Here is a 19,132-nt window from a genome sequence, read left to right on the forward strand (position 1 = left end):
GGTTTCCTTCCAGAGAGAATCAAACAAACACTGCTGCCCAAAGAGGTTGCTGCCTCATAGCTCTAACAGTAGAGAGAGTGTTATACCCTCTAAATCTTTCTATAATCTGATAAGCTTTGTCTTGGTTAGAACAGGTTAAGTAACAGGAACTCTCATTACAAAAGAAAATATGTTCGGGAAGTATTAAAAAACACAACTTTCTGTCACCTTTACTATTTCATAATCATAATGAACCTCTCAGACAATGTAAAAGCTTTATAAACTGGAGTCGAACCTAACTATTGAATTAATAAGCTGAGGTTTTTGACAAAATTATTCACACACAGATTATCATATAGTTCATGGCTATAGGAAATGTAACACATATATCTGGAGGAGATCCCCCCCAAAAAACCTTGTGTGACACTTAAACAAAGACCCAAACATTGATTTCAAACAGCTACATCGGCTTGCAGAAGTATTCATATGCCTACAACTTTTCCACATTTTGCCACGCCAGAGATTTTCAGTTGGATGAAGGTCTGGACTTGGTCTTGGCCATTTTACCACATTCATACGCTTTCATGCAAATCTGTCCATTGTAGCTGTGGCTGTGTGTTTAGAGTCGTCCTCCTGCTCTGAGGTGAACCTCCATCACTGTCTCAAGTATTTTGAAGACTCTAGTGAGTTTCACTCCACGATTGACCTGGATGTCACTCCATCAATGTTCCTATCAACTCCGACTCGCCTTTGACCGGACGACGCCTTTCATCCCTTCCACGACGTCGTAGGAGCGTTAAACCAGCTCCTTCAGTGGCTGACGGCTGCAGCCACCATCCAGGATGGAGCGACCGCAGGTCATTCACACCTGCTGCTGTGAGTCGGTTCAACAACAGAAACTGAGTAAGAAACTGCCTCTGAACTGACACTGTGAATACTGTGTGTGTGTGTGTGTGTGTGTGTGTGTGTGTGTGTGTGTGTGTGTGTGTGTGTGTGTGTGTGTGTGTGTGTGTGTGTGTGTGTGTGTGTGTGTGTGTGTGTGTGTGTGTGTGTGTGTGTGTGTGTGTTGAGCTGATGACTGAATTTATCTTGTCTTGTCTTGTCTTGTCTTGTCTTGTCTTGTCTTGTCTTGTCTTGTCTTGTCTTGTCTTGTCAAACAAGACTTCTGGCCGTGATTCAACAATAGCTTTCTTCTCGCCACTCTTCCATGAAGAATTGATTTGTGGCGTACATGACTGATAGTTGTCCTGTGATCAGAATTAGATTTGCCCATATTATCCATTTCAATAAATCGTCGTCATACTTCAGCGTCAATCAATTCAGTTCCAAAAATGCACTTTTGATTAAATAATGTAGTTTCCCACTCTGTCATATCTTCTTTTTTTAATGCTGATTTCCTCATTAAAAATAAAAAGAGACAGGGAATCCCCTGATCCCCAGACTTCTCCTGCTCCCACGCACTCTGACGCTCCTTCCCCCCCAAAGGAGAAACAAACCCGGCACTTAAAGAAACCCCACCGTCTGAGTAAGACCGTAATTCAGAACCATGGACAGCTCCGTTCACTTGCAACACAAACGCAAAGTGTAAATTTATCAGTGTTGGTTTTTTTTTTTTTTTTTTTATGTTTGTGTGTTCAGTTAATCAGTTAATATATGTTTAACCACCAGCGTCGTGTTTTTAACTGTTGAGGATTTTCCAGTATATTTTAAAGTTAAATGGACGCATTGTGATTGCAATTGTTTTTGTGATTCAAAGAATGTTGAACAACCTTCTCAGTCATTTCATCCTGGCCATGGTTTTGGATTATACTGTCTTTTATCTCGTTGTCCACCCTTCACACAATCAGAGCAAAAAGAAAAAGAAGGAAAAAAAAGATAATAATACCGCCCTGTGGCCCAAAACCTCCCTAAAGAGTCTGGGGAAAACTAAATGCGACATGATGCATCTGCTCGGTTTGAGACACAAAATAAATAAACTATTCGGCTTAATTTATGACAGTCTTGAGTGTTTTGTTTATTGCAGGACTGATGATCTTGTACACATCTGTGCCCAGGGGGTTCTTCTTCCATAATCCATCTATGAATCCCATCTGTAACTCCTTTTCCCACTGAACAAATTAAAAAAAATAAAAAAAAATGTAAAAATGTGTGTGGATGTTGGTGGGCACAGTGATGAAAGCACAGAGCTCCGGGTCTGGATTGAAAAACGAGCTGACAGGCTGAACAGCTGACTTCTCTGACCGAGTCTGGCTGTGTGCTGCTCGGCTGCCAAGCGCAGACTGACAGCGGTGCTACATTACAACACGTCAATCACAAAACAGGGAGAGAGAGAGAGAAAAGAAAAATGCACACATTTGGCCATTGGTGGAGGTCTATAGCATGTAAGTCACTGTTTCTGTAACAGGGCTAAAAATAGCTCCAACCCAGGAAAGGGGCTTGTTTTTGGGGAAAAGGGGGGGGGACAAAAACGCATAGAGTGCGGCGGCGCACCGCAACACGTTTAATACCAGAGCCAAAACCTGTTAGGATGAGGGGGCGGCGCGTGGGTGAGGGGGTGGATGGGGGGGGAAAGGGAGGGGGGGGGGGGGGGGGGGGGGTGGTGGCAAGGTCGTCTGGGTTATAGAGCGAATCCAACGGAGATGCAGCAGTTCGCGGCTCCTCGGCTTGTTTGTTGTCGGCCGGGTCCATCTGGCGGGCGGCGGAGGCATCGCTGCGCGGAGACGCTCACCTTCCTCCGTCTCCCCCTTGAGCCATTTCATGACACACTTTACCATGTTCACACAGAGGGGGGAACCTGTAAAGGGTCCCATAAGTACATTCTAAAAAAAAACCCAATACTTTTAGGAATTTAAATAATTAGTTCACATAAGTTTGGGGGGGGGGGGGGGGGGGGGGGACTTTATGGATTTTTGCGCACAATTTCTTTCACGCATGGCAATCTCACTAACGTGACCAATTCGCGCACTATTTGTGGGGGTCATTCTGATATGTCCATGCCCAGTGTGTGTGCCCGGCTTCTTTATTTACCACTGTGTACATCGGTGCGGATTTCCGTGTGTGTGCCCGGTGCTGCCCACCCGCGGAGCTCATCAGCTCTCACCGGCGCGGGTGGAACTCAAGCCCCCGGCAGGCCGCCGAAGAATAGCGGTCGTTAAATATTCATCCTCCGTTCCCGGTGGCACACTTATCCTCCCTACGACCGACCCCTGCCGCTCTGAGCCCCGCCAGAGGAGCAGCAGTGGCGTGGAGATGAGTAAGTGGTTGAGGTTAAAGACATTTTAAAAGACATTTATCTCGAATTGGCAGCTTCCCACTTTTTTTTTTCTTTGTCTCTCTTTTTCCCCCTCCCAATTTTTTCGACCTCTTAAGAAGATGGAGAAACGTGACTACGGGGCTCCAGTGACGTGACGGCTTTCCAAAGTGTGGCTGTGCTGGAGGAAAGGTGAGGTTGGGGAGGGGGGGGGGGGGGGTAGAGGGGGGGTTCCACACATGCAGGGCCACATCTGTCCATCTGACCACATGCTTTGGTTTTGGTTAATCTCCTTCTTCCCTGTGAGATGAATGCCTCTACTGCGGTTTGATTGCTCGGTGTATCGCCTTGCCACTCATTATAGCACCATATGAAATTAGGGAGAAATCAATGCCGACTGGTTAAGCAAGTACTAGTGTGTGTGTGTGTGTGTGTGTGTGTGTGTGTGTGTGTGTGTGTGTGTGTGTGTGTGTGTGTGTGTGTGTGTGTGTGTGTGTGTGTGTGTGTGTGTGTGTGTGTGTGTGTGTGTGTGTGTGTGTGTTGTGGAAGCTGCTTGCTGCAGGCCTGTAAACTTACCTGATCCAACCAACTTCAAACTGTCAAAAGTGCTGCAGGTGTAATGCTGCTCCACTAGATAGCAGCAGATTGCTGTGTGTGTGTGTGTGTGTGTGTGTGTGTGTGTGTGTGTGTGTGTGTGTGTGTGTGTGTGTGTGTGTGTGTGTGTGTGTGTGTGTGTGTGTGTGTGTGTGTGTGTGTGTGTGTGTGTGTGTGTGTGTGTGTGTGTGTGTGTGTGTGTGTGTGTGTGTGTGGAGTGACAAAGATGGTCTGCTGCTCCCCCTCAGGACCTGAATGCTTTTGATGAGCCTCATCAAGTCCACCTCTGTCAAAAGTCTGCTTCTTTTCTCTCTCTCTCTCTCTCTCTCTCTCTCTCTCTCGCTCTCTCTCTCTCTCGCTCTCTCTCCCGGGCATGTATCCCAGTTTCTCTGTGTTGTCTCCTCTCTACAAATTCTATCAAAAGATGGAGGACCACCTGCCAGCAGCGATTGCTTTGGGAAGAGGGAGACTGGCTGCAACTCAGAGCTTTTCACATTTGATAGGGTCTTTTCATTCTCCTTCAAAGGCAGATGTACTCTGAGAGAGAGAAAAAAACGTGGGAAATCTGAGGGAAAACATAAAAACTCTTTCATTACGCTCTCCGCCTTTTTAACACACGTGCACCCACTCAGAGGAATCTCTATGAAACATGCTGTGCACACATGCACACGACATGTGCCCTTTGCTGTGTGTTAATAGTCAGATTGACTTACATACGGAGACCAAAAGATCAGGATTTGGCAACCCAACACCCAACCCGGCAACCGGGCAGATCGGGCAATCCGACCCCTTCCTTGTGGAAGAGGAATAATTTGGTTGATGGCATTAATAATCACAGCCCTGTTACCGATCCTCCTCTGCGTGTGTGTGTGAGAGAGAGGGAGAGAGAGAGAGAGAGAGAGAGAGAGAGAGAGAGAGAGAGAGAGAGAAAGAAAGAGAGAGAATCATTCCTCTGTCATTGATACCAAGAGGGAAGACGTCATACTGTATCTCTAACAAGTGGGTGTTTCTCCTGCCTCTGTTCCTTCTCCTGCTGTTACGTGTGTCTAAGTGGGCCGGTGGTGGCTGCATTGCTCAGTGTGATCCTGTTTAAATATAATGTTTCTTAGAAAGATGCATCACCAATCTTTTTTTTTTTTTTTTTTTGCTGCACACACACACACACACACACTGAAGCAATTGCCAGTTCATGTGGTGGTTTGAGGTGGATAGCGTTTTAGCAACCAAGCTTATATTCTGCATTCTCTCTCTCTCTCTCTCTGTCTCTCTCTCTCTCCCTCAACCTTTTGGATTATTTATGCCCCGCCCCCTCAGCCGCCCAGAGATCTCAAGTTTCACCTGTAGAGCCAGATGACAAATTAAGACTCCTTCCATGGCCCGCCACAAGGAACACTTCAAACACACACATTCACGCACATACACACACGCATACAATTGCACAAGCAAAGACACTCACGCACGCGCGCACATACACACACACGCACGCACACAGCAACAGACTTGTCCTCTGCCCTTCTCTCCTTCTCCTTCTTCTCACACACATTTACTCATGCACACACTCGCTGTCACACACTCTGAGGAGGGCAGTGTGAACGGAGTGTCGTGTTGAGTGAGGGAATGTGTTGTAGTGAGCAACAGAGGACAGAGTAGGTCAGAGGAAGAAGCACAGTGTCACCTAAAGACGCTGGCTCAGAGTATTTTTGCTTTCTTTCTTTCTTTCTTTTTTTTTTTTGATTGCTTAAAGAAGAGACCTGGGACCTGGACGCAGCACTTTTGAAGACCCACGACCCCGGACATGAACACAGTTCTTCTTATATCATTTGTCATTGAAGCGGAGGTGACTATGATAGAAAGCTGTCTTGATGAATGAATTTCATGCCACGAGCTGCCTGAAGAATCCTGGCAAGTTTACAGGAAGAACATGGGACTGTGGAGAGTTGAGATGCACAAAGACCTGCATATGTTGCGTGTTTTCACTGCTTACAGGATCACTGTGTGTGGAAATTTGTGAAATTAAGAGTAAAAAAAAACTTGAGGGCATACAGTAAATAGAATGTATGGACAGTTGGATTTAAGATTTGTAGAAGTTGTTTAACTCTGTGACCTTTCCATGTAGGACATTGAGGGGTTGAGCTTTGCTCTCATCTGATACGGGTTGTTTATCTAAGTAGGAGTCAAAGCAATCCGATTGGAGGTTAAAGGATGGAACGTGACAGATTGGGGTAAAGTTTGAACACTGGTGTGATGTAGATTCACGGTCTTGCATGTTTTGAATGTTTCCACGCTCCAACAGTCTGAATATTATGCGTGTTCACCATCAAGGTATTCAGAAAACCTGATGATGAGCCACTCCTAATAATCAGTAGTGTTGGAGCAGGGAGGCATCCAGGTCATTAAAAACCATGATTGCATTGCTTGATCTTCGGTCATAAATGAAAGTAAGTTTAGTACCTTACCCCGTATGGCATAGCAAGAACGCACTTTCACCCTGTAGAGCCAAATGTGACTTGAACTGGTTGTTTTGTGATGGAGTTGTGACAATAGTCTCAAGTAACCAGTGACACAAATCAAATCATGTGTACACTTGCAAACATTCTTTGAAGGGTTTCTGTTTCTCCTGGAAGTTTTTCTGAAGGACCTTTCAGAACTTAGCTTTTGTGGAAGTACACTGGTTCATTGTAATCTGGTTCATTGTAATCCTAAACAGTCTCCATAATGTAGAGATCGGTGTTCTCGGTAGAGCTTGAACTATACCATTACTGTCAGGACCTGCCAATTCATCTTTATGCCCTACGATAGTAGTTAATACCATTGGATTGGAGTGCCTGACAAAGATTCTAATAATTTGCTGCAGCTGACAGAAATGTCATGGTTTCTTCTTGGTATTGCATTATGGAATAGTTACTTCTTTTTACAGCACTGTACATTGTCATAAACTGAAATGCATTAAGAACAAGATTTTTTTTTCTCAATCAACTCTCTACAAAGAAGCAAACGCACACGGTTTAAACAGCGTTCAAGTGAAAACACATCGTTTTCAAGTTTACGTTTGATAAAAGTTTCAGGTTTACACGGCCACTTCCTGAAATTGATGTCCATCAGCAGAAACACTATAATGTAGTCAGCGTGCCAGGCTAAGAGTTGGCGTTGTTCGTCGTTTTTGTAATGAAACCACACACACATACAGACATACAACTATACACTATCAACATTAATAAACAAGTCCATATTTTCCCAGGACAATATGGACTTGGAGCCATGCCATTCTCGAGGAAGCCATTATTGTTATATTGTCCATCTGCTTTTGAAGAACTACCGCACTAGTAGCATGCTTGAGCAGTAGCAGTGCTTCTGCGGTCTACTCAGGACAGAGTCCGAGTGTTTCCAGAAAGTTTGGTCTTTGCCCGTTTACATGCAGAGCACAAGCATTTCTTCAATGTTCCACCTTGGGAGCCGTTTTCAATAAGTTGCATTTAAGTGGCTCCAACCACCATTGTCAAGTAAATGGGTATGCAAAACTCAAGGAAAGTTTGGCATTTTTACTACAAAACATTGCTTTATATACAGGGCCTAATTTTGCATAGGTTATCATGTGTCTAGATTAAGTTTGTGGTATTAAGATATGATCCCTCTGTAAATATATTCAGCAAATGTTCGTCACCTGTCTTTATACATAAATAGCTAATCATAGTTGTATTTTTGTGTATTTTTTCAGAGGACTGCAGCAATATCAGGTAAAACATGTTTGACATATAGATGTGCTTATTTATACAGGAGTCTTCATGGGGACCCGATTAAGGCAGTGTACTGCTTTGACCAGGTGGTCGTGTCTTCACATAAATACTGAACAAGGAGACAGGGTCAGCACAAAGTCATATTTAAAAGAAGGAATCTTTTAAAGGTCAGATTTTTGTTTTTCTTAATTTCTAAACATTTCCAAAGTTTCCCCTCTCAAACGCTATCTTTGTGCTTTTGTATTTATAGGGAACTCCATCGTATATGATCAAGAGGGCATGGTGTGTTCCTAGCCACTGGTGAAAATGCCTGGCAAGAAAGACGCGAAAAAGGATGCTAAGAAAGGTGGAAAACCAGAGCCTGAGAAAAAGAAAGAGGAGGAAAAGAAAGGAAAGGATGATAAAAAGGGAGGGAAAGATGACAAAAAAGCCAGCAAAGATGATAAGAAAGGTGGAAAGGATGACAAGAAAGGAGGAAAAGATGATAAGAAAGGAGGGAAGAAGGGAAAGGAGGAACCACCCAAGGGAAAAGATGATGGAAAGAAAGGAAAGGACAAAGGTAAAGGTAAAAAAGTGGAGTCTGAAGAGGAAGAGGAACTGCTGAGTGAAGAGGAAGAGGATGAAGAGTTAAGTGAAGAAGAGGATGAGGAGGACTCAGAAGATGACAAGAGAGGAAGGGGGCGAGGTGGCAAGGGAGCAAAAGCAAAGAAAGGGGGGAAGTCTAGACATGTCGAGGATTCAGAAGAGGAGGAAGAGGAAGATGAAGATGAAGATGAGGAGGATGAAGAAGATGAAGAGGAATACAGCAAATCAAAGAAAAAGTCTAAAGATGGCCACCACCATAAAGGAGGAAAATCTGATGATGGAAAGAAGAAAAAAGCCAAAAAAAAAGAGGAAACTCCAGCAACTCCAAAAAAGGAAATCCCAAGGAAAGGTCTGAAGAACATGTCCAGGATGTTCATGAAATTTTCTGGCTTCAAGAGGCGTAGGAACAGCAGGAAGAAGTTGAAAAGTACATCACGTCTGTTTCTTGGTTTGGGCAAAAGGAAGAACCGCCTTGCCAAGAAGAAACGCCGCAAGTCCATGTTGAAGAACACCTCTCGGTTCATGATGAGGTTCAAGGGCAGCAAAAAGAGGAAAAAAGAGAAGGAAGCTAAGGAAAAGGCAGCAGCAAACGGTGGGAAGAAGCCGACCTACATGCTGCTTCGTCTCGGCGGAGGAAGCTCTTCAAATGCGAAGAAGGGGGGCTTCTTCAAAGGCCTGTTCGGAAAAAAGGGTGGTGACGGGCCTTCAGATGACTTCAAGAACAGAAGTGTGTTGCTCGGCAAAGTTGCGGCGGCAACTAACTGGCTAACCAAGCGCTTTCTGTCCACGAAAATGCGGGGAAATTTGGGACGTAATGGCTGGGGAGGCCGAAGAGGACAAAGCCGACAAGACAGGGACTATATGCATGGATACCACAACAATGGCTATGAGCATGGGGAGGAGCCGTATGAATATGACCAACAGTACTTAGCCCACCACAAAGGGTATGAAATCTATGATGATGGCTATGGAGGTTATAGAGATGAGGCAGCTGCAGCATATAGAGACCAAGGTCAGTTATACTATGACAATGGAGCAGGTGGGGTAGATTTCCAAGATCTGGGTTATTATGAAGAGGAAGGATTGCATGATCCAAATTCAGAATATTATGAGAGTGGTCTTCATGATGATGGTATGGGAGATTACTATGATCCGTATTTCTCTGGACAAGGCTACCATAACAACCAAGAGGCTGAATATGGATACCAGCAGCAACAGGCAATGTATGGTGACGAGAGTTTCGACTACTATGCAGCGGGTGATGACCATATGTATGGGGTAAATGGATTGCATGAACCTCAGCCTCAGGGGTACTATGATGAAACTGGCCAAGGGGTTTACTATGGTGAAGAACAGCTGGATTATTACAACAATGGACAGGCAGGTTTTTATGAGAATCCTCATGCAGCAGCTATGGGGATGCAAGAGGGATTTCCACCAGACTATCAACTAACCTATAGTGATGCTGGCATGGCCTATCAGGACTTTAGCTCCCAACAGATTGTTGGATTCCCACCAGGAGACCAGCAGGTCCTTGGTTTTGGAGGACAAGGAGCAAGTCCAGCACATGGGATGTATGGAGACCCATATCGAGGCCAGGTAGAGCAGTATGGGGATATGGGTGGAGTTCAGGGAGGAGATGTGACATTTAGAGTTCCTCGACCTCAAGTGCGTCTTTTTGGGAAAGAGCGTCTAGATGTTCCATTGCCTCCTCCACCGACTTTGCCACCTGATCCAGAATTTGAAGATATGTCAGATATCCAGTACGAAGACCAGATTCCTCTTGCACCAGGCCTGCCTGGTGACATGACTTCATTACAATTTCAAATGGCAATGTCACCACAACAACAAATGATGATGTCTGCTCAACAACCAATGATGATGTCTGCGCAACAACCGATGATGTCAGCTCAACAACCGATGATGATGTCAGCTCAACAACCAATGAGGATGTCACCTCAACAACCAATGATGATGTCTGCTCAAGATCCAATGATGATGCCTCCTCAAATTAGCTCACCACACCAACAGATGCTGTCACCACAGCAACAGATGATGGTACAACCAGATCAGAGTATGTCCCCACAAATGATCCAGTCACAAATGCAGCCAATGTTACCACAGCAACAGATGATATCACCACAAGAGCAGATGATGTCACAGCAAATGATGTTACCACAGCAACAGATGATGCCCAATCAAATGATGTCACCACAAGAGCAGATCATGTCACAGCAAATGATGTTGCCACAGCAACAGATGATGCCTCCACAAATGATGCCCCAACAGGTAATCCTAGCTCTGCTGTGTCATTGATTATGTATAACTACTCTTTAGAGTTGTGGGGTCACAGAAGGACATATTTGCGAACTGTTAACTTGATTCCTATTGTTGTGTAAATATATGATAATGTGATTAATAACATCTACTCCAGCATCTTGAGAAGTCATTGCCATTGGCTGAGCAAAAAACCAGCTTCAATTACACAGGTTGAAGTTTGCTACACAGCTCATGGCAAATTAAATTTTACAATAAATGGTTGTGGGTTTATGCTATTAAACTTTTAATTTGTGACATTTAAAGGAACTGATCTAATATTCAGTTGGAATATTCATAGCCCCCAAAGCAGCCAATAGGGGAATAGTCTTGCATTTTTCCTGTAATTATACAAATGTCTCTTGTGACATTTCACTAACGGTAACTGATGTTAAACTTGAGGGTGTTTCAATTAGTTTTTTCTACCCTAATATAATTATTTTTATATTCAGAAAAGCAATTAATACTTGGCTGATATGAATATCTATTTGAACATTTGCGAGATTTATAATATTCTTAAAACCAGTATAATATTGTTACCCCATTTTCATTGGTAGCCTTTTTCTTCTTCTTCTTCTTCTTTTTTTTGTTTAAAATAATTTTACATATGGTTTGCATTTTTCAGCAGCAGATGATCACTGATCCAATGGTGATGTCACATCAACAGCAGCAAGGTTACGGCCTACCACTGATCCCTACCCCAACTGCCATGATAATCAAACAAGCAAGTATGTCCCCCCTTCCTGCACGCCGCTTGCAGCCTTCTCCGACTCCATCTCGTCGTTCCGTCATCATGCCTTCTCCACAGATGCAACGGCATCCTTCTGCTATACCTTCCCCAGGACACTCTCCAATGCTTGCACAGAGACACAGCTTCTCCCCACAACCATCCACGATGAGTGGGTTCATTAATGCCCAGAGACCTCCCTCTGTTATGTCAAGACATATCTCACCCCCGACATCCCCAATGGCCTCCCCGCTCACTCGTCGTAGATTGCAACCTCAGAGATCGTCTTCTCCCATGGGTCGGGGTGCCTCACCTCCCCACTCCCCGCGGGCCTCTATGATACGGCGCAGCCCACCACTATCTGCAAGAGCATCATTGAGGCAGCATTCTCCACCTTTGTCACCCCGTGCATCCATGAGAAGACAAAGTCCCCCACCATCAGCCAGTGCTGCCCCCAGCCCGTTTGGAGCTAGAAAAATGCTAAGGTCACCCTCCCCTCCTTTGTCTCCCAGTCATGTATCTCCAGCCCACTCTCCACATATCAGTAGAAGGCCGTCACCCTCTCCCTCTCCATCACGTCGCAGTTTCTCTCCTGTGGGACCGCGCCCTGCTCCTTCATCGCCGACCCTTTCACGTCGCTCAACACGACTGCTCAGGGAACCTACGCCACTGGTCAGGCCAAGAATGGGGGGAAATGTTCCTTTAGGTACTGTCAGACCTTCCCCTATGGGTCTCCGGGGCCGCCCAGTACCCCCTCCAACACAGAATGTCCGCCCATTCCGTGCCTCCTCCATAAGAAGCAATAGGTCTTCTGTTCTCACAGTGGACTCCTCCCTCCACTCATCTCCTTTTCAGTCTCCTCACATGATCCACCGAGTGCCATTGGGGAGAAGAGAATCTGGCCGTTTTCATCACCGCCCCATAGCTCGAGGACGTCCCCTCATGGCCCGGCAGTCAGGAAGAATGATGCCTCCTCCCTCACCACAACTTAAACATATGCCCCATCCTGCATCCCTGCGTCTTTCTCCTCGTCTTTCTCCTCGTCTTTCTCATCATTCTTCACCTATCCTTTCACCTCGTGCAGTACATTCACCTGCTTATTCTCCAGAGTCACATTTTGCTGACCCATATGCAGACACTTACGGTGACCAGTCACAACAGGTATTTGCCCCTTCCTCTCCAATGTTGTCTGGTGTAGGCATGAATGAAATGGTTCCCGAATTAGTCGACCCATATATTCCCTCATCTCCTATGCTGTCGGGAGCTCTGCAGAATCGAGCTATAAGAGATGCATCCTATGTTTCTCATTTTCAAAGGCCAGTGTCACCTTTTGAACAACCTATGGCTCCTTCTTCTCCAATATTATCTGGAGCTCTGCAAAACCAAGCCCTGAGAGAAGCGTCTTATACATCTCCTCTACAAATGCCGCAATCCCCCTACGCCAATTCCATACCCTCATCTCCAATGCTCTCTGGAGCCATGAGACATGGGCAAGCACTAAGAGGTGTCGCTTCCTATCAAATCCCACAGTTACAATCACCGTATGGACCAACTGTTGTTACTCCTTATGATTATATCTCGGACCCTGGCCCTGGACCGATGCTTTATGATGCACTTCAAAATCGGTCTGGTTTGCAAAACGTTTCAACTTTAAGATCTCCTATGATGCAACGACGTAACCCTTATGCACCAGCTGGGCCGCAGCTCCACAGTGCTCTTCAGCAGAACCCAAACCTTCGGCAAGCATCTTATCAGACACCTGTACAACTCAGAAGGTCTCCATATGGACCCCCACCACCCACTTCCCCAATGCTTGGGAGTGCCATGCAAAACCAGCAACTGATGCAGGCCTCATATCGGCTTCCAGATGGAACTCTGGCCTCACCATATGCAGATCCACGTTTATCTCCAAAACTTGGCCATGCACTGCAAAACCAACAAATTCGAGGGGCCTCCTATACATTGCCTGATGGATCAGTTATTAGGGTAGGTAAAAATGTGGTATGCAAAATTTACTTCCTAACCTGATGTGTACCTCTCTATACATGTGGAATAACTATTATAAACCAATTGATAGTTTGTCCCCTCTCTCCTCTTATACCCCATAGGACCCCCGGTTGCCGGTGTCTCCAAACCTTTCAAGAGCTCTTCAAAACCAGGATCTAAAAAGTGCTTCATATACACTCCCTGATGGTACCATTATTGATCCCAGACATCAAGTAATTATTAACTCATCATGCTTTAATTTGAGCTGGTTGTTTTGCTTGTTTGATTCTCTGTCCTGCAGATATCCGTTTAAGCTAATAAAAACATTTGTTGTTTTTCTTTGTCTTTCCAGCAACCTATTTCTCCAAACTTGGCAAAGGCTCTTAACAACCCAATCCTGCGTGAAGCCTCGTACTCACTCCCCGATGGTACCATTGTAATTGACCCCAAGAAGCAAAAGTCCCCCAACCTTGCAGCAGCACTTCAGAACCCTTACTTAAAAAGTGCATCGTACACCCTACCAGACGGCACGATAATCATTGATCCACGAAAACCCGTCTCCCCGAATCTATCAAATGCTCTTCAAAACTCAGCACTACGAAATGCCTCCTACACTCTGCCAGAGGGAGTTCAAGACCCCAATATACCAATTTCACCAAACCTGGCAAAGGTTAACACTGTTTTGTTTTCTTTCCCTATATTTCCTGTCACTTTGTGTTTGTTTGTTATCCATTATTGTTCTCACCCACTACCATATTGTAAAAATTCCATACAAGTGACAAAGCGTGCATAATTGAAAGGTTGTCACACAGTAATCCAGTGGAAAATGTGCTTAATAAATGTATATTCCAACATGTGTAATTCAGTGAAGACTAATTAAATTGCATTTGTTGCATTTGCTCAAGGCTGCCCTAACTGAAAGCTCTTGTAATACCTAGGCTCTCAATAACTCAGCTTTGAAAGGAGCTTCATACACACTCCCTGACGGAACTATTATAGTGGACCCAAGGAAACCAAAGAGCCCCACCTTGATGGCAGCCCTGCAGAATCCCTATCTGAAGGAGGCGTCCTACACTCTGCCTGATGGAACCATTATCATTGACCCAAGGAAACCAGTTGCCCCTGATCTGTCTAAAGTATGTACCTTTCAAATTTCAATTATATTACAGCACAATTTTACTTTGTTCAGTTTTCACTCGCTGGGCTACTGTAAAACACTTTAGCCTTTACAAACTATGAAAGTGCGGGATGATATTGTGCATAGTTTTATGGAAATTAGACTCCTTGAAAACTATTTGCTGTTTTGCTTCTGCCCCCTGCAGGCCCTCCTGAATGAACACCTCCGCAATGCATCATACCAGCTTTCTGATGGTTCTCTAGTCATCCCAGGCCAAAAGCCGTCCACTCCGAACCTTTCAGCTGCTCTCAGGCAAAACCAGGCCCTTCGTTCTTCAGGTCTTTATCACCTGCCAGGCAGCTCCGTACTGTCAGGTGCACCCAAACCCACCCCTCCTAACCTTGCCGCTGCAATACAAAATGAGGAACTGCGCAGTGTAAGCTACAGGTACAAAATTAACTGCAATATTAATGGATACTAGGAAAGACAATTTGATTGGTTTTGTGTATTTTAGATAAGTACCAATTGAGAAATCTAGCGGAGTAGATGTGTAGGTTTTTGATTTCTTTTCCATCCAACACTGTTCTACTAAATTGGCCCCAGTAATAACAGTTGAAATTCAGGCCTATGACCCCATGTAACAGAAAAACAATGTGGACGGACTTGTTACCATTTAGTATTTCCATGCAAAATTGTTCTTCTTTAGTGCATCCATTTTTGTACAAGTTCTTGATGAAAGTGAATAATTCCTTGTTTCATAGGCTGCCAGACAAGTCTCTTCTCACACGTCGGTTCCATAATCCTCATTTGGCTGAGGCCATCCAAAACCAGCACCTCCGTTATGCCTCCTACACGGTGCCAACAGGACTGCAGGGTGAAGATAATCGCTATGCTGTGATTCCCCCATACGGGCCTCACTCAGGCCACTGGGCCAGGAACACCCGCGGAGGAGGAGTGGAGGGAGAGGAAGACGTCTGGGCAGCTGAGAGGGTTTTACCACATGGGACAGTGCAGAATTTGACAAAGTGGTCCATGTACAGAGAAGAAGGGGTCCTGGATGGATATTCACCAAGGCCTCGAGTTGTGGATGGACAGATTCAAGATCCAGACTGGACTCCAGACAGAGAAAAAGTACCAGGTCAAAGCTGGTATGACAAGGTACCGACATCAATGAATTTATGCGATAGCACCGTGTTTGCATTTCTGAATGGGTTCAAGAATTTTACACAGTTTTTGACGCTTCCAAATTGAATGCGTGCCTACAAAATAATTTCCCTTTGGAGCTCACAAACAAGCCAATCTGAGTGTCTGCATATTTTACACCAGCTTTGCATCAAGGGTTGACAACAGGCCTCGAGCTTTGACAATGCTGGACTAATTACATATGATTATGCTTGTGTGACCAGATCTACTCCATTCTGAGCATGCCCACAACAGGCCACAGGGTTAAACGCTGGGCGGAGGGAATGGAGGACATGACACAACTCCCGTAAGCACAATGTTCCCAGATCTCGTTGCACTCATGTCACACACTCGTAAGCATTTTGTTTCTCCACTCTGAAACACTATCATTATACTGTTTATGTTTGGTACACAAAGTAGTCAACGCTTCACATCCAAAGGAAGCTTCCACACTAGATAATTCAACTTAAGTTTTTAAGAAATAGGAAAGCTCTTGACTGCCTTTGAAAAGTAATTAATGCTGGATGTCAAAGTAGGTGTCAAATTGAGTGTGGGAGTAGTTCCCCCCTGTGACAATATGTGCTCAGTGCATGTGTATTAATTTCCTCTCTGTTTAATTTCAGTGAGCTGAATGAGACCACAGTCCTGATGAACCTGAAGAAACGCTACGACCAGGAGCTTGTATACGTATGCCTACTTCCTAAAATGCAAATCAGATAGTTAATATTGTCAAAATGTCACAGGCAAGTCGTATGCATTAAATCACTCTCCTTCCTCCTCTTGTCCTTCTCGTTATCTGTTTTATCTCCCTCACTTCAGACCTACATCGGCAGCATCCTGGTGTCTGTGAACCCGTACAAGTTGCTCAACATTTACGGAACGGACATGGTGCTCCAGCATGAAGGCCGTGGTCTGGGTGACAATCCCCCGTAAGGCCTGGGAGCGTGTGTGTGTGTGTGTGTGTGTGTGTGTGTGTGTGTGTGTGTGTGTGTGTGTGTGTGTGTGTGTGTGTGTGTGTGTGTGTGTGTGTGTGTGTGTGTGTGTGGGAACTCAACACTGAACTTTGTACCTTACGTTGACTTTCAGATATATTGTCAAAATGAAGTGGTGCTAAACCTACAAGAATAAGCACATCTGCTTTTCTAATTCCCAATAATCTCACAATGTGCATTTCATTGAAAAAAATAGCCAGAAGCAGACTAACGTTTCTAAAGATTTTGTCTCATTAAAATAAATTTAGCAAACTGTGAGCATTTAGTGGAATTATGAGCTCAGCGGAGAAGATAAGCTCAACTCTCCACTCCGAGGCAGTTTGTGCTTGTGTGATTTTATCCTTGCTTGACATCTGTCTACATGTGGTGTAAGCTACACTCTTGGGATATTACACGTTGGTAAATGGAGGTGTAAAGGCAAACACTCTCAGGTGCTGGTAAGAGGCTCCCGTTTCACTGTTATTGGTTGGTTGCCAGGGGGGAGTTTGGTTATGGATTTCATTACCACTTCTCACACACACAGGCACACACACACACTCACACACACACACATTCCTTTTCATGTACATTGTTTTCCTGTGTTGCAGTCATCTTTTTGCCATTGCTAATCTCTCATATAACACCATGATGGATGCCAAAAAGGACCAGTGTATTGTGATCAGGTATCAAACACTGTCATTCAACTAACTGCACCTATTCAAAAAAAAGTTTTAATCCAAAATTAATGGGACTTTGTGACGAGACTGACTCTCCTGTCTGGTGAATAAAGAAAGACGGTGCTTTGTTCTATTTCAGCGGTGAAAGCGGGTCGGGGAAGACTGAAGCTACAAAACTGATCCTGCGTTACCTGACAGCCATACATCACAAACGCAACGTCACACAACAGGTAGCTCAGCTAGCTATCCACCTACACACCATGTGTTCCTGAATACATGGAGTTTTCATAAATAAACATTTGTTTCCTCCCTTCCATCTACCAAATTTCTCCAGATAGAGGTAACGTGTTTATTCCCTTGATTTGATACAACGTGCCACAGTTGTTGAAGGTTGCCGTGGTAACGTGTGTGTCTGTGTTGATTGGTCAGATCCTCGAGGCCACGCCCCTGTTGGAGTCCTTTGGAAATGCCAAAACAGTGCGCAATGACAACTCGTCACGCTTTGGCAAATACACACAGATCTTCATGGAGGAGTAAGTACCAGCAACTTTTTGGAATATTTGGGAAGTTTGACTCGTTAAAATATTAATGGTAAAAAAACTGACTTTCCCTTCTTGGAAATATTATATATGGGCTCACAAGTGACTTAGAGTTACGAGAAAAAGACGAAAGGATTGTGTCTTTGGCCTTCTTAGATGCCTTTCTTGCACTCCCCTCAGTGGGGCTCAGTGGGGTTCAGGGTCAGTGGGGTTTGATCCACTTGCTGTTCAAAACTCAAGGTCTCGTGTGTCAACCGCCAGGCCAGCGGGCTCAGTCTGACCCCATGTCATTTCATGTGGTCCCAAAGAACATAATTGTCCTGAAAGAAAAGTCCAAAGTGTAAAATAAATGAAAACAAACTTTACCGTCCTGCTACCTGAATGACTCCGAATGACTCAATCATTAACAGCAGAAGCCCTCGTTGACCTCTGTGTTATTCTGTCATTCAACTTTGTCCTGCTAAGATGTTATTTATTTATTATGTATACGATAGTTATTTAGATATTATTTAGGATTTTCACTTCAAGTGTTACCTGCTTCTTTTATCTGCAAAGTGTAATTTATCAGTCAAATCAGAAATTGAGGCACTTATAATAGGACACTTCGGGGAAACTAAACAATAGCGGTCACATTCCAGAATGAATCACAGTATGGGACTCATAATCCTTGAAAAATGCTTGCCAGAAGGTTTTCTTCCTTTCTGTTTGGGGAAACCAATTTCATTTTTATCAGTCCAGGAAGGTCCCCAGTGCTGCGGTCTGTGACAGTTGAAGGATTTCATAGATTCATCTTTTCCATTCGTTTATCGCGGTGCTTTTGTGTCCTTCTCAGAGGGAGGAGAGAAGGTTTACTCAGCCTTCTGAATTATTATAAGAGATATTATGAAATCATATTTTCATGGAGTGATTAGGTGGTTAGAAAATGCTCAAATGGACAGGGGAACACCTTCATGACATTTTTCTGCAGTCTGCATTCCAGGTCAACAGAATGGCTGTTATTTTCCCCTTCACACTAAATTGATAGTCGCTATGGGCAAAATTGTGAATCGGCTTTGAAGTATTTGTTATTGTTGAAATCCTACAGTGTCTTTAAGAAAAGTACAGGAAGTGGCCTATTGGAAAGAGACCTCAGAATCCGTCGACACGCTGATGATTAAAACGCAATTAGACTGAAAAACACCAGACTACGTACAAGTGATTGTGTCGCCATAGTGAAACATTATCAGCCATTTGTCTGCTACGAGTGCAGATTTGCTGTAGATTCCCCCTGACAAACACAAACTCGTGTAACGCCAACTCACAGCTTGCACGTGAGCTTAACTCTGAATGGGCGCAAACGCACTCGGCTTAGTGGAGAATGTGCTAACATGTCCCAGTGGCACAGTTAGACGGGCTGATCCTCCTGTTCTAAGACAAGATCCCAACACATTACACATGCATGACCTGTTATTTAACTCAGCGTGCGTGTGTGTGTG

At 44.5% G+C, this 19,132-nt stretch overlaps 1 protein-coding gene across 1 annotated transcript in view; it reads left to right on the plus strand.

Annotated features, from left to right (window-relative positions):
• Window positions 1-7,863: 7,863 nt before the first annotated feature.
• Window positions 7,864-19,132, plus strand: part of myo15ab (myosin XVAb) — a gene marked incomplete at both ends in the record, with an annotated part of 57,060 nt that continues 45,791 nt past the window's right edge. The window contains 13 exons of the mRNA XM_080520678.1: window positions 7,864-10,431; window positions 11,090-13,171; window positions 13,294-13,404; window positions 13,524-13,841; window positions 14,110-14,307; window positions 14,494-14,735; window positions 15,050-15,446; window positions 15,695-15,777; window positions 16,094-16,157; window positions 16,290-16,399; window positions 17,050-17,124; window positions 17,258-17,348; window positions 17,548-17,651. Coding sequence (XP_080376804.1) covers window positions 7,864-10,431; window positions 11,090-13,171; window positions 13,294-13,404; window positions 13,524-13,841; window positions 14,110-14,307; window positions 14,494-14,735; window positions 15,050-15,446; window positions 15,695-15,777; window positions 16,094-16,157; window positions 16,290-16,399; window positions 17,050-17,124; window positions 17,258-17,348; window positions 17,548-17,651 — 6,443 coding nt within the window. The remainder of the gene's footprint in view (window positions 10,432-11,089; window positions 13,172-13,293; window positions 13,405-13,523; window positions 13,842-14,109; window positions 14,308-14,493; window positions 14,736-15,049; window positions 15,447-15,694; window positions 15,778-16,093; window positions 16,158-16,289; window positions 16,400-17,049; window positions 17,125-17,257; window positions 17,349-17,547; window positions 17,652-19,132) is intronic.

This window comes from Blennius ocellaris (genome assembly GCF_963422515.1).
Source record: "Blennius ocellaris genome assembly, chromosome: 3".
NCBI classification, from domain to species: domain Eukaryota; kingdom Metazoa; phylum Chordata; class Actinopteri; order Blenniiformes; family Blenniidae; genus Blennius; species Blennius ocellaris.